The 16354-nt window shown below is 43.1% G+C and overlaps 1 protein-coding gene across 8 annotated transcripts in view; it reads right to left on the bottom strand.

The window, feature by feature from the left end:
• The window catches only part of CREB5 (cAMP responsive element binding protein 5), a 266685-nt gene that overhangs the window by 193218 nt on the left and 57113 nt on the right, over positions 1-16354 (bottom strand). For 4 of the 8 annotated variants that reach the window (XM_079948043.1, XM_079948040.1, XM_079948046.1 and 1 more), the window contains exons 2-4: positions 14512-14642; positions 11339-11410; positions 8534-8627 (exon numbers count right to left, since the gene is read on the bottom strand). In XM_079948043.1, the coding sequence (XP_079804169.1) occupies positions 8534-8627; positions 11339-11392 (148 nt within the window). In that variant the 5' untranslated portion in view covers positions 11393-11410; positions 14512-14642. Of the gene's footprint in view, positions 1-8533; positions 8628-11338; positions 11411-14511; positions 14643-16354 lie in introns of those variants that run through there. The other 4 variants (XM_079948042.1, XM_079948045.1, XM_079948044.1 and 1 more) reach the window with 4 other exon arrangements.

The following is a 16354-nucleotide window of genomic DNA, read 5'->3' as shown; positions in this document are numbered from 1 at the left end:
AAATCCCCTTTTTTTGTTTGAAACTGCTTTTCACTGGTTTCTTGCTGTTCACTCTCCCAGTATCTGATCTTAATGCATATTACTGGGAGCAGGGTGGGTGTGTGTGGAATAAACTGCTCCCTGGTAAGAACATAGATAATGTATGAAAAAAGTAAGGGGTGGGTGGGGGAATTTAATGAAGTTTAAGCATACTGCACCTGGGTTTGCTATGGGGCAACTATGGCTACGATTCTTTTCAAATGCAGATGACATGAAATAACTTTGCCAGAAAAACAAGGAAGGTAAGGGGGTGGAAAAGATGAATGCCTGATGGGAAAGCATGTCTAAAGGGGAAAGTCTCTCCCACTCATATATCATTTCTCTTTTTCATTAGAAAATCTTAGAATAAACCATCTAACTTTAAGGAATTTGGATTTCCTGAGGGGCTAGGTGGGTGATGAAACAGGTTTTTTTTTCACCTGACAACATCTCTGTCAGAGCAAAAACTAATGAGATGAGAGAAGAGAAAAAAAATAGATGCATCCTAAATTACAGGCTGACTAACCTGATGTTAAACTAGATTAAGCAAATGTATCTTTGTTTCCTAAATACTGTACAATCCCACTCAGAACACACTATATATATATATATATATATATATATATATATATATATATATATGTCAGAGCTGCCTCTAGGTCCCAGCTCACAGAGGACCAACGCTAGGCTGTCGTAATGTACAAAAGTCTTTATTGAAGTTCAATTTCCATTTCAAAGCCGTAGCGCGCAGCCCTACGTCTTAAACCCTAGATCGGCGAAGTCCCGTCTGAATCTCCTCCCCTCTGACACCAGTTTAAGATCCTAGCCCTGCTCCACCTTTTCCGCTGCTCTCTTCTCCTCTGGGTCCTCCTACCCGCTGGGGTATTCCCCTTTCTGGACTCCTCTGACGCTGAGTCGCTTAGCTCCTCCCCCTGCCTCCGGCGGGCTTTAGGACCCGGTTCCCAATCCTCATTCTCTGCTGTCCCACGCTCCTGTACATTTGAACTTGCCTCGCGCGCCAACCCAGTGACCTTCCTCCTGACCGTTACACTACTTCTGTCACTGCTTCCCTCTTCCGGGATACTGGCCGGATCTGACCTCCCCTCCGTTGTCTGACTCTCCGATGGAGGCGTGGTCAGCCCTGACTCCTCTCCTCTCCCTGCTGGGGGAGACGCTACTCCCGATACCTGTGACTCTTCCCCCCCACTATGCTCTGGTGGGGAAGCTGGTCCTGATTTCCAACTGCTGCTCTGGGAGTCCCCGCTGGCCCCTTGCTTCTGGGGTGTCCCCCTTGGGACCCCCCTTGCCCTGGCCACCGGCGCCCCCTTCTGTGAATCTTCCGATTCGCTGGAGAGGCTCATGGAATCTCTCGGGCCACTGTCATCTTCTCCTACGCTGCCCTCAGATTCTTCCCCTTCGCTCTCCATCTCCCCTCTTCCCTGTGCTTCTGCTCCTGAACCCCTGACAATATATATATATATATATATGGGACGCAGGTGGCGCTGTGGGTTAAAGCCTCAGCGCCTAGGGCTTGCCGATCGAAAGGTCGGCGGTTCGAATCCCTGCGGCGGGGTGCGCTCCCGCTGCTCGGTCCCAGCGCCTGCCAACCTAGCAGTTCGAAAGCACCTCTGGGTGCAAGTAGATAAATAGGGACCGCTTACCAGCGGGAAGGTAAACGGCGTTTCCCTGTGCGGCTCTGGCTCGCCAGAGCAGCGATGTCACGCTGGCCACGTGACCCGGAAGTGTCTCCGGACAGCGCTGGCCCCTGGCCTCTTAAGTGAGATGGGCGCACAACCCCAGAGTCTGTCAAGACTGGCCCGTACGGGCAGGGGTACCTTTACCTTTACCTTTACTATATATATATATACACACACACACACACGGGATGCGGGTGGCGCTGTGGGTAAAACCTCAGCGCCTAGGACTTGCCGATCGTCAGGTCGGCGGTTCGAATCCCCGCGGCGGGGTGCGCTCCCATTGATCGGTCCCAGCGCCTGCCAACCTAGCAGTTCGAAAGCACCCCCGGGTGCAAGTAGATAAATAGGGACCGCTTACTAGTGGGAAGGTAAACAGCGTTTCTGTGTGCTGCGCTGGCTCGCCAGATGCAGCTTGTCAAGCTGGCCACGTGACCCGGAAGTGTCTTCGGACAGTGCTGGCCTCCGGCCTCTTAAGTGAGATAGGCGCACAACCCCAGAGTCGGACACGACTGGCCCATATGGGCAGGGGTACCTTTACCTTATATATACACACACACATGCACACAATGTAAAACTAAACATGTTTATTTGGAAGAAAGTTCCAGAGGCCAATGGGATCAGTCCCAGTAGGTGTCTAAGAATACAGCCTAAATTCTAAGCCTATTTAGGTAGTGGGGGTTGGGGACTGGGTAAGTCCTCTAACTGGGGCTGTGATTGCCATCATTTAAAAAGGTTGACCTATAGGAAAAGGCCAAGGTGCTGCAAGAAAGGGTGAAGAGATATTGCCACTCTTCCTTTGAGCTGCTCGCACCATTCATGCCCCAGACCTGATTTGTGCTAGTTTGGGTCTTATCCAATGCTGTAGGCTAAGCTTACTGATCACTCAGCAATGGCTCAATGCATAACTAACAAACAAGATTAGAGCTGAACTCAGGGAGAAAAAAATATCCTCAAGCAAACTGTCATAGTTCAAATGTGTTTTTGCAAAAATTCTCCTAGTTTGACTTTTGTCCAACAATTCCAATTATATTTAATGTGAGGATTTTAGATAAAAACGAAGCATAAAAGTACTGAGTATGGTGCCATTATTGCCTTTTTAAAAAATCATCAAGATGTGTGATTTTTTTTTTAAAAAAAAATAGTATCGTAAGAACTGTATTGCTGTATTGTTTTTAACATGCGATTGGGAGCCGCCCAGAGTGGCTGGGGAAACTCAGCCAGATGGGCAGGGTATAAATAATAAATTATTATTATTTTATTTTTATTATTATAAGAAGAGCACATAAGAAGACAGTGGAACGGCCTCCCTTGGGAGAAGAAGAAGAAGAAGAGTTTGGATTTGATATCCCGCTTTATCACTACCCGAAGGAGTCTCAAAGCGGCTAACATTCTCCTTTCCCTTCCTCCCCCACAACAAACACTCTGTGAGGTGAGTGAGGCTGAGACACTTCAAAGATGTGTGACTAGCCCAAGGTCACCCAGCAGCTGCATGTGGAGGAGCGGAGACGCGAACCCGGTTCACCAGATTACGAGACTACCACTCTTAACCACTACACCACACTGGCTCCACTGGGAGGTTGTAGACTCTCCTTCCTGGGAGGTTTTTAAGCAGAAGTTGGTGGCCATCTGTCATGGATGCTTTCAGTGGCGTAGCGTGGGGGGTGCAGGGGGGCCCGGCCGCACCGGGTGCAACATCTGGGGGTTAGGGTTAGGGGGCGCAAATCCACGGGTTAGGGGGTGCAAATTACTTGCCTTGCCCCGGGTGCTGACAACCCACGCTACGCCACTGGATGCTTTAGCTGAGATTCCTGCATTGCAGGGGGTTAGACTAGATGACCCTTATGGTCCCTTCCCACTCTACAATTCTATCATTCTATGACTGCTGGGTCAGATCAGCATCCTGTTCTCACAGTGGCCAACCAGCAGTCCACAAGCAGGGCATGAAGGCAACAGCATTCCTTCCACTTGCAATTCCCAGTAGCATAGAGTTAAAACATGCCATCATGACTAGCAGCTGTTGATAGCCTTATGCTCTATGGATCTGCCAAATCTCCCTTTAAAGCAGCTGTTCTCAACCTGTGGGTCCCCAGATGTTGTTGGACTACAACTCCCATCATCCCTGAGCTCTGGCCTTGCTGGCTAGGGATGATGGGAGTTGTAGTCCAAGAACATCTGGGGACCCACAGGTTGAGAAAGGCTGCTTTAAAGTCATCCAAGTTGGTGGCCCTCATCTGGTCACAAAATCTGTAGTTTAGCCATGTGCTTTGTGAAGAAGTGCACTTCCTTTTGTTTGTCCGAATCTTCCACCGTTCATCTTTAATCAATGGCCTGGGTTCTAGCATCATGAGCGGGCGAAGATATTTTTCTGTCCCTCAGAGTCAAATGTCAGAAGCCAAACTTTAAAATTTGAAATTTAAAAATAAATGTATCCTGGAATTATTGAAATTTTAAATTGCACTCAATTTTGTGAAAGCTTTAAAATTGTGGAAAGAAATGTGACTGATATGGGGACTGTTGTCATAGTACTACAGCGTGAGAGACACTTTTAAGGGCCAGAATTATCTCTGAATTCTTCCCCTGCATCCAATGGGTGACTCTCAACCGGCTCACACTTACAAACCTAGCCTTTGTGTTGTTTAAATAAATGGAAAGTACCTCATTTAGCATTGCATAAAACAGGTGCCCTATGGGATAAATGCATTAAGACATTATACCTATCGCAATTACATTTCCGTCTTCTGATGTGTATTCACCCGTGGCATTTTGGCAATACACTTGCAGCATTTATTTTACATTTAGAGGAGGTGATTCCCTAAATGGGATGAGCAATCTGAATCATCTCCCTGAAGCCAATCCTGTAACATGTACTTCAGCTCATCCTCCCTTGCTTTGAATAACTTTGTACAAATGCGGCACCCAGGAAAAAGACATCCATCAGGGGAAGTGAGAAAACACAGAACCAGCAGAAAGGAATACAAGAGGGAAAACATACAAAAGATCCCTTTATAATTCAGCGGGTGAGCCTCAATCCAACTCAGGAAGGGCAGTATGAGAGTCTGTGAAAACTGTTATCCCACTGCAGACGTCTTCCCAAACTCTGCTGAATTATTCTGTGAGTGTTAATGATTTTTAAAAGCCACTGACATGGCTCAGAGATTACATACTGTCTGCAGTATAAACAGTTATACAGAGTGCTTCAAGGACTTTTATTGCTTCTGGTTCCAAGCTTTTCCCTCTGCTAGTTAGGGTTTTGTGTGTTGTTGTTTTTTACAAGTGTCTATGTAACTATGCAAAATGTTCACAGATGTGCTATTGAGGACAGTCTCCACCTCTGCCAGTTCCCTCAGAGATTCTCTTTTCACCTCAGAAAACTCCTCTCTCCACAGGACTTAAAGGAATTCCTGAGGAGCAGGTGCTAGGGGTGGCAAGTTGACTCCGAAGGGGTTCCATCCACACCATGCATCTCAACAACATTATAATCGCGGGAACTGTAGTTTGTTAAGGGTGCTGTGAATTGTACTTTTGTGAGGGGGTGACATACAATTCCCAGAATTCTTTGGGGGAAGCCATGGCTGTTAAAGTGGAATAAATGTGCTTTAAATGTCTGGTGCGAAGTGCAAACTGAAATGTCCACCTAGAAGCAGCTTTCGACATTCTCAGTTGTCTGATTCCACCCTCCTAGTTCAAGGTTAGACCCAAGGAAGAAAAAAACAGAGCTCTTTACAAACAAATGTTGACATCGTGAAAATGGAAAAGCTGGGACAGCCATGAGCCTCAACGCCTTGTTTCCTTTAGCCTTATTTGGGTATTCCTTCACACCTTTAAGAACTGTACAGAGGGGGAGAGCAGGGCCAATTACCCACTACTGCACCCTGCTATAATAATAATAATAATAATAATAATAATAATAATAATAATAATAATAATTTATTTAAACCCTGCCCATCTGGCTGGGTTTCCCCAGCCACTCTGGGCGGCTTCCAACTAAACACTAAAATACAATAACCTATTAAACATTAAGAGCTTCTCTAAACAGGGCTGCCTTCAGATGTCTTCTAAAAGTTTGGTAGTTATTTTTCTCTTTGACATCTGGTGGGAGGGCGTTCCACAGGGCGGGTGCCACTACCGAGAAGGACCTCTGCCCGGTTCCCTGTAACTTGGCTTCTCGCAGCGAGGGAACCGCCAGAAGGCCCTCAGCACTGGACCTCACCCACCATGCACTGGGAGGGGGGTTATATATTGAGGGAGTGCCTGCTGTATACAAGTAGCATCCCTTGTAAGAAGAGCCCTACCAAAGAGCCAAAGGCTCATCTTGTCCACCTAGTTCTTCTTTATCTCCACTACAATGGATACACAAAACTCCCCCTGAACTCCTTCCGATTACTCCAAGTTGCACAATGAAACTGTCATAGAATCATGAATTGTAGAGTTGGAAGGGACCCCGAGGATCATCTAGTCCAACTTCATGCAAGCAGGAACTTGCAGCTGACCTGTATGGGGATTGAATCTGCAACCTTGGCATTATCAGCACCATGATCTAACCAGCTGAGCTCTCTAGAATCAGCCAGTCTATAAGCTTAAGCTTAAGAATTCTTCACTGACTTGTACAGTCATACCTCGGGTTGCAAATGCTGCGGGTTGTGTGTTTTCAGGTTACGGACCACGCCGAACCCAAAAGTACAGGAACGGGTTACTTCCGGGTTTTGGCGGATGCACAGATACACTAAACTGCGCTTTGCGCATGCGCAGAAGCGTCGAATCGCATCACGCATGTGCACAGACGTGGCACTGCGGGTTGCGAACGTGCCTCCCACACGGATCACGTTCGCAACGCGAGGTTCCACTGGAATCTAACTGTACCACTGAGGGCTAGGGAGGTGGGAGGATGTGGAACATGGGAAATTTCTTTTTTGTTATTACGTCTTACTTATTGTTTTCATTTTTAGCTTCGTAAAATTATAAAAGCCAATAAAAATATATGCTTTTTTAAATTAAAAAAAACCCTGCTGCTTCTCATACAAAAAATGGGAAAAGGCAATTAGAGACAGCTGTAACATAAGAAGACCCCTTTTGGATGAGAACAAAGTTTGGTATCCCGTTTTCCACAATGATCAACCAGATTTCTATGGGTAGACCAGTCCTCTCTTACTGACCTTTTGCAGCAATTAGTACCCAGAGGCATGTTGCTTTCTCTAATCTTGAAGGTTTTATTTAGTCACAGTGACTATCAACCATAAAAAGCCTTATCCTCCACAAATTTTGCCTAATTGCCTTTTAATGTTCTCCAAGTTATTGGCCATCACCTGATTTTGCATAACTTAACCACACTCTGTGTTGCAGAAGAAGCACTTTCTTTCATTGTTCTGACTCTCCCATCCTTTGGCTCCATTAGATAACTCCAGGTTCTAGTATTATGAAAGAGGAAGAAAAACATCTCCCTATCTGCTTTCTCTACATCACACATAACTTTTGTAAACCTCTATCATGTCCCTTCCCTTCTTCAGCTTTTCCCCACACGGTGCCAGCTATATATATTGCTCAATTGCACATAGTTTGTTTCTGACTTTTTGTTTGTTTGATAACATAGCTGCAAAGGTTGGAAAATTAGAAAGTGGAGAAAACAGCACAATTTCCCATATTTATGTCTCTTGGAGGATGAAGCATGTATAGCAAAGGTACATTTGTGCAAAAAACAAACAAAAAAAATCCATGGGAAATGGTTCAGGCTTCTTCAACACTGTACCAGTTTGTGCTGTCAAAGAACAAAACACTGGAAGAAACAACACACAACTAAGCATCACAGGGCAGGAGCAACACTTTTGACTCACCACAGAACTCCTCAAACAGGACTGTGCCTATTTAATTTATCACACACTCAGTTGGGAAAATGTGAATTAGCTGTGGTTTGCCTTTTGCATATTGAGAACATAACTAAACAACGAAATGAACATTTACCATCCAAGGTGTGACAGCATTGTGGGCCAGCACCCCTCATTGTGATCCAGCACTGAGTCCTGAACATTAGGGCTAATCTGCCTCGCCTGCTGGAACCTCAAATCCAAGCCTGCCTGTGCAATTGACCAATAGCAGGCAGGCTGGAAGGTGGGCCTTTCCCAAGGGGCGGGCCTAATGGAGCAGAAGGCTTCCCTTGGGTCCACTCCTGGGGAATAAAAAGCAGCCCATCCTGGCCTTGGCGCCCAGTTATTCACCAGATCTCCCACTCTCCCTCCCTTTGTATATTGGTTTTCTTGTTTGTGCTTGACCTTGCTATGGACCTCGTTGGCTGCCGTCTTCAAGGCCAAGCAGGATTCCCCCCCCCCATCTGACCAATTGGCTTGTTGTCTGGCAGTTTTGCCTACCTCATAGCAACCATTACAACTTGGCAGTTCAGGTAAGCCTTGGTTGGAAGGGAGGTTGTAGCCTCTGCCTGTGCCTCCGAGGGAAACAGTATCCGGTTAAAGGGATTCAAGAGGAATTGCTTCCATCCTGATGCCCAGCTGGGAGCTAGGAACAAATCACTCCTCAAGACAGCGATCTCTCAGGGGCATTCCTTTTTGACATAGGTCATAGGATGGCCCTGCTCTCAGGTTGACCCAGATGGTTCCAGAAGTCAATGGTTATACCCAGTGCCTATGCCAAGCCTCTGACGCCCGTAATCAGTAAAGTTGTAGCTTTATTTGACCCAAATTCTAATGTGTCTTGTCTGCTTATTCCTGGTAGATGGGGCAATGGGGGTGGGGTGGGGCCTTGGCACGAAACTAATGTTTATCCTTATCCACATCAGAATTGACAACCGATTGCCTTTCCTATCTTCTTACCTGATAACATGTTATCTGTTTTCAGTGAAGGAAACTTCAAAGTCATTTCATGTTTGTGCCTGTGAATCATCAGGTGATCCTCTGTTGGAAAACGCTGTCAAGCAAACACAAAAGGAAGGAAAGATTTCGTTTCTGAATATATGTCTGGCAAAGCACATTATTTTTTGTTCTTAAGGTAACTGGTTCAGGCATTACGACAACACGGTAAGGATGTGGGAAGGGGTGGACTCCAATGATGCAATGAGTAAAATTAATCTTTACCCATCATTTAAGAGAACCTATTTTCTATAAGGATAAAGGCACACACAAATGTATTTCTCTAGTGGTGGTTGCTTTGGTGGTTAGTGGATATTTTGGTTCTCCCTCCCCTTTCTCTATACTTTTCAAGGTGTGCTTAGACAATAGTCTATAGATATCATCATAAATATTAATAGTTATATTTCAGTGTTGGGATCAAAGCAGCCAAAATGCCACCATCAATGAACATAAAACCCATGGGAATGCCAACGTTTGCCATAATAATTATAAGGCCATGGAGAATCCTAAGGGGAAGGAAAAGCCCAAAACAGCTCAATTAATATTAGAATGCAGATTATTTTGGGAAACCAGATTATGACTCCACACTGTAAAATGTTGTTTCAGGAACCACTTGTTATTACTGCACAAGATGTCCCCAAAGGGCTGGAGTTATTTTATTTTATTTTTCTTATTTATTAAAAGGTTTGCTCTGCTTTTCATTTCATCTGGGTCTCAAAGCAGTTTACAGAGAATAAAAATATATGCAAAATGTAAAGCATATTTTCACTGGACTAGGGACAGCTGTATAGCTTAGCTACATAATTGTGTTACGTGGCTTTATTTATTATTTCTATCTTGCCCTTCCTCCCACAGGATCTTTGGGGTGGTGGTAAAAGGTAAAGGGACCCCTGACCATTAGGTTCAGTCGCGGACAACTCTGGGGTTGTGGCGCACATCTCACTTTATTGGCCAAGGGAGCCGGCATACAGCTTCTGGGTCATGTGGCCAGCATGTCTAAGCTGCTTCTGGCAAACCACAGCAGTGCACGGAAACACCATTTACCTTCCCGCTGGAGCGGTACTTATTTTATCTACTTGCACTTTTTTTAAACTTCTTTTTATTCATTTTCTATAACCAAACAAACAAACAAAAAAATAAACAGCACACACCAAAGAAAAAAGAAAACATCAACCAACACAAAAAACATGAACAAACCAGAAGACAAACATTAATTAACAACAAATAACGGTTGACTTCCCTCCATCTCGGTTTTGGGTTATGTAAATATTACATCCATTCTGCAGTTTTTCATTTTATATCGTCTACACATCGCAAGGGTTATATTAAACCTACTGTGATTTTTATGTCTCTTGAGTTTGTTTCCATGTATGTTATGAATTTGGTCCAATCGTCAATAAACTTTGTACCTTTTTGCTGTCTGATATTCTGCGTCATTTTTGCCAAATCCATATATTCAAATAATTTAATTTGCCAATCTTTAACGGTCGGGATATTTGGGGTTTTCCAATTTTGTGCTAACAGAATCCTGGCAGCTACAGTTGCGTATTGAAACATTATATAATCTTCTTTTTTAATCTCATCTCCGATCATTCCCAGAAGGAAGGCTTCGGGCTTTTTAACGAAAGTGTATTTAAGTATTTTTTTCAGTTCGTTGTATATGGATTCCCAATTTTTTTAAACTTTTTCACATTTCCACCACAAGTGGTAGAAACTTCCTTCTTTGGATTTACACTTCCAACACCTTTTATCACCAGTCTTATACATTTTTTGCAATTTCACAGGGGTGATGTACCAACGGTACATCATCTTTTCCATATTTTCTCTAAGGGTAGTGCAGGCTGTAAATTTCATTCCTTTAGTCCACAACCTCGTCCATTTGTCAAAATCCAAATTATATCCAATGTCTATTGCCCATTTTACCATAACCTCCTTGACCTCTTCGTCCTTGGTGTCCCAATCTAATAGCTGATCATACATTTTAGATAGCAGTTTTGTTTTGCTTTCTATTATCTCTACCTGGAACTTAGATTTTTTCTCATTCATTCCAATCTTTTTATCTTCCTTCCATAAGGCGTTAATTTGATGATACTGCAACCAACCTGTTAATTTGCTTTTTATCTACTTGCACTTTGACGTGCTTTCGAACTGCTAGGTTGGCAGGAGCAGGGACCGAGCAACAGGAGCTCACCCCGTCGCAGGGATTCAAACCGCCAACCTTCTGATTGGCAAGCTCTAGGCTCTGTGGTTTAACCCACAGCGCCACAGGATCTTTGGGGTCGTGCTGCAGGATCCTAAATATAGTTTCTATCAGTGGTTCCCAATTAGCTAAGTACTGCGGACCTCCTGTTTTTCAAAAGCCAAGCAATGGCTTTTGAAAATGTTGGAATCTCTGTGGCAGTTTTGGTTAGGTGAATGGTGTCACCATACCCTCCAACATGTCCCAGCACAAAACCAGGATGCGTGTCTTCTGGGCTGTACTCCTGCATGAGCATGGTCTCCCAAAATGACATGCCCTGGACAGTTGATGGGTATGTGCCATGGACTCCCTGGGTGGGTTAGGCGGACCCCCTGAGGCCCGCAGGCCACCAAGTGGGAACCACTAGTATATACAATAACAGCAACATCTAAAACAAAATATCCAAGCAATATCAAACAGCCTTTAAAAATCTGTGATAAATGTATAAAAGACCAGATACATGTTCATACACCAGAAGAAGTTATGCTACAACTATAGACTTGGTTTGTATTCCTAGCCATTCAACTCACCTGTGAGCAGCCTGGGGCACTGCAGACAAAAGGCCTCTCCTGTTCCAAATTCATCTTTGATTCCTCATGAATCTACATGTTAAAAGGAAAGGAGGGAAAGGGAACCCCTAAACTTCAGAAAACATAGAAAGTATAGTTGCCTGGGCCCCCATAAAAAAACATCAACAATACACAGAAACTTTACCACCCACCCTTAACTCCTAAAATCAAACTTCCTAGTGTCTGCTCATAAGTGCCCTTCCAGAGCATATTTGTGCACTTAAAACAAAGACAGAATTATCCTGTCAGAGGAAGTTTCTATCTGGAGAAAAATTATTCTCAGTGTTATTATTAGATAATACTACCGATGCTATTCAGAAATATCACAAATTAAATACTGTATACCTTTTTAACCTTTGCCTCTTCTAGTGATTATCACTTCAAACATAATGCTTAAGAGCCTTTTCTAAGACTCTGAAGTGATTATCTTGAGCAGTGATTAAGTATTAAGAAGATAAGATTAAATATTATTTATTGATGTATTTATTAAACTTATATTCTGCACCTTCCTCCAAATGAGCCCAGGATGGAGATCATCAAACAATACAATGAAAACCTCTAAAAACAGTTCTAAAGAAACAGCTGCTATAAAACAGTTTAAAAACAACCTTCTAAAAAGAAAATTTAAAACTCCTAAAATCAGTTAGGTACTCTCTAGCTAATAATGAAATGCATGAGTAAACAGGAATCTTTTTAAATTTCTCCTAAAAGTTAATACTGAAGGAAATGGAAGCATTTTATGAGGGAGGGCACTGCAAAAGTTGGAGACCACCACCAAGAAGGCCTGGCTGTGGGTCACCACCAACCACCAACTGAGCCTCCTTTGCTGATCATAGGGCTGAAGAGGGTTGATATTGGGGAAAGCACTCTTTTAGATTTGATCCATTCCAATATAGGATTGGATCCACAGGCACTTCCTCCATAATAGATCGAACCCTTGCTGTCCAAATAATGAGTGTAATGAAATAACTTCTGAAGGTATACAAAGACCTTTTTGCATGAACAAACAAAGCATATATAATCCACCTGTTGTCCTTTGCATGAATTTATTGAAAATAATGTTCCATCATTCTGCCCCCACATTGTGGATGAGGGGAGAAAACAGACTTTACACAACCTGACAACTGAGCCACTGCATTCCTCTCTCTTTCTTTTAATGTGTGGAAAGATGCAATGTGACTTCAGCACAGGAAGAAGCGGGAAGAGCTAAAAGAATAATTTGAAATTATTCCCCCCCCCAAAAAATGGATTTATTAAGAATATACTATATATTTTGGAATGTTGAGCAGGAGCATTCTTTCTGGGGGGGCGTGGTTTACATAAGCCTCAATTGGTTATATAATGGGAAACCAATACTCTAAATTGCAAATATCTGGATCCTTGTTAGAGAAACAGTTTTGACCATGTCACTCCGTGGAAAAACTCGCTTCAGTTCTGGAACATTCCTTGTGGCAAATGTAGTCCCAAGTTGCTTTCCATTGCTTTGCTACCTTCATCCATAAAATAGCAACTCATGCTTATTAAGTTTAGAACTTCCAGTGAACTCGTTAGCAACAAATTACATCCATTTCGTCTACTGTATATCTCTGAGTCATTCTGATTCAATTTTACAGGGATATTTGTTAGCTTAAAAATCTGGAGATTCTGTCACATTATTGCCCCATTTTTGGGACTGGCATTCTTGGTTGATATAGCAAACCTCTCACAAACTGTGAAGCTGGTGAAAGTGTGGGAAATTGCTATTCCACTCCCATATTTCACTGCATCATGACTTGTGCTTGTATTTTTGCTGGCTGCTGTTGCGATAGTTTTAACAACTGTAGATTATATACATTTGGACTTCTCTAGTTATCAAGGCTATTGAACCTTCTAAGTGACACCAGGAAGGTAGATCTGAAAAAATGGGACACATGCTCATGTTTCATTGGCTTTTACCAATCAATGATTTGGAGGAGGGGGAGATTTCCAGTAGACTCATGGAATCATAGAATTGTAGAGTTGGAAAGGACTGCCCAAGATTCATCTAGTCCAACGCCCTGCGACACAGTGTAGTACACACTGATGCTTGCAAATTGCAAGCTGTGTTTACTAGGGTGGCTATAATATTGTTTCCTTACACTGATAAACACATATGTCATCTGAAACAAACTGAGTCACAACAAGCCTAAAGAGAATGCTGAAATAAAGCAGGAGCAGGCGGTGGGTCAACCTAAAAATCTCACTTGGCTTCTCTTGCTGCAGTGAGTCATTTCCAGGCTAGCAGGACAAGCTGGCCCTTGAGCAAACTACAGTGGCACCTTGGTTCTCAAACTTCATCCGTTCCGGAAGTCCGTTCCAAAACCAAAGCATTCCAAAACCAAGTCACGCTTTCCCATAGAAAGTAAAGCAAAACAGATTAATTCGTTCCAAAAACAACCCCTAAAACACCAATTTAACATGAATTCTACTATCTAATGAGACCTTTGATCCATACAATGAAAGCAATAATCAATGTACTGTACTATAAAATAAATAAAGACAGTATTGTAGATGATAAAAATTAAAATTATTATTTTTTCTTACCTGCACTGATGATAGTCATTGTTTAGATGGGGGGCTTTTATCCATTTCCGTAGTTACACAATCAATCAATCAATCAATCAATCAATTAGTAGCTGAACTGGGTTACACACAGTCACAAAAATGCAAAATAAATAGCAAAAACAAAAGCGCCAAACTTAATCCATTCCGGAAGTCTGCTTGACTTCCGAAATGTTCGAAAACCAAGGCGCAGCTTCTGATTGGTGCAGGTGCCCTGGAAACAATAGCCGACAGCCGTATTGGACGTTCGGTTTCCAAAAATTGTTTGAAAACCAGAACTCTTACTTCTGGGTTTTCAGCATTTGAGAACCAAGGCGTTTGAGAACCAAGGTGCCACTGTATAGTGGTTTCTTTCTGAAATAGACTAATGCCATGCTTGCTTGCTTGCTTGCTTGCTTATATTACATTGGACAACTCTAATATGGATATGCATCAAGACGCCATCGAAATTTCTTACTTATCAGAAATTAGTATTTCCAAAAATACCCTTTTTCATTTTGTGTTAATAAATCTTTAAAATGCTTCATATTAGTGAAAGGCTTTGAGAAACTTACACTTTACATTTATTAGAAGAAGGTACCACACTGTCCTGCTCACATTCTTCAACTCTGGGTCAAGAGGCAAACTTCAAGCGAAGAGTCTGTTGCTATTTCAACACAGGCTTTTATTGCTCTGCTGGTGCTATCTAAATAAGAGGGAAAAGCTGGTGAGAAAATTTTATGGCAACCCACAAACAATTGTCTTGGATCAAAAGAACTGTACGCAGCAGGGCAGTATTCAATTCAAATATTACATAGAAACTAGAGGGAGAAATAAGGTGGGTCACAGCTCTCCTTTTCTTTCTTCCATTATAAAGTGGGATTTCCTTAGTCTTACTTTTTCCTCAGTGGAAGCTGACAACCGAACATATCTTAATCTGAATAAAACTACAGGATTATCTATGAATGCGGGACTAAATTTTCTGTAACATGTGAAACAGGCTCGGCCGCAATTTTCTGGAGCTTTAGCAATTTTAACACAAGAAGCAACTCTCAATGAAATTACGGAGACATTTTTATAAAAGAAGTTAAGGCAATATATACTGAACAATCAGCAAAATCGATAGTAAATAATGTACTGGCTGAGAATTGCAAAATAACGAAAGGAACTAGACGAGGTTGTCCACTGTCACCTTTATTGTTTATAATAGTTTTAGAAGTTTTGGTGAAAAGAATAAGACGTAATCAAGAAATTAAAGGAATGGGGTGGGGGAGAGAAAATATAAATTAAAAGCTTTCGCAGATGATGTGGTGATATCTGTAGAAGAACCAACAGAGTCACTCCCAAACACACTAGAAGAGATAAAAAAATTCGGAGAAATAGCAGGTCTTAAAATGAATAAAGATAAAAACAAACTCCTGGTAAAAAAAAATCCCTGGTAGGGAAAATGGGGACATTCCAGGATCAAATCAGAAGCCATGGTGGCTTTCTTAATTCCAGGAATGTCCCTGGGAAATCAGGACACTTGGAGGGTATAATAGCAGCAGCTGCATCTAAAGTGCTACTCACAGGTCAACAGTTTGGGGTACTAAGAAATCAAAGGCTGGCCTTGGAGAATCACCCAGGACAGCACTTTGTACCATAGCTGTCAACTCACAGATTTGAAAATAAGGGACCAGCAGCCTCGAAAATAAGGGATCAGCAGCCAAAATAAGGGATTTTCTGAACACAGGTATGTTCAACTTCTGAGCTCCTCTGAGCCAAAGGCAGAAAACCCAGCCAGGAGCCAAACGAAGCCTCAAGCGGTGGTTCCCACAGCGCAGCAACCCGGCAAAGGGGATGCAGCAAGGAAAACCACCGTCACCTCTCCGCAGCGAAGCGCTGAGCAAAGGCAAGTCCCCAGGCAACGCGGCCGATTTGATCGGCACAAGGCATGCAAGCTCCACCCCCAGTCGTTCTTAGGCTCCTTAATGGGTGAGCAATGCAGCCAAGCAACACAGTTGGAGCCTGCCTCCTCCCTGGCCGGCAGGGAGGGAGGGAGAGGAGCTGCTTCCTTTGAAACCTGGGAAATTTAAGGGACATCATCAATAAGGGACAGGAGCGGGACACAGCGCTGGGATAAGGGACTTTCCCGACAAATAAGGGACAGTTGACAGCTATGCTTTGTACAAAGCAGAACTTTTGCAGCTAGTGCAGCAGTAAGTAGAATTAACTTTCCCTCCTCAACCCACCTCAACATAGATGTTCCTGCTGCTCAGGAACATGAGGTGAAGTAAAGCTGGTTGGTACAGATGCTACAGGAAGACCAAAGGAACAGGTCATGGTGGAAGACCAGCTTGTGTAACAGGAAAACAGGGGGAAATTAAGACTTTTTAGAGGGAACACTTTGCAAACATTTCCATCCCTTGTGAATTTAGC

The sequence above is a fragment of the Podarcis cretensis genome (genome assembly GCF_951804945.1).
Source record: "Podarcis cretensis genome assembly, chromosome: 12".
Classification (NCBI taxonomy): Eukaryota; Metazoa; Chordata; class Lepidosauria; order Squamata; family Lacertidae; genus Podarcis; species Podarcis cretensis.
The sequence above is the reverse complement of the archived record's forward strand: the minus strand, read 5'-3'. Positions and strand labels throughout refer to the sequence as shown.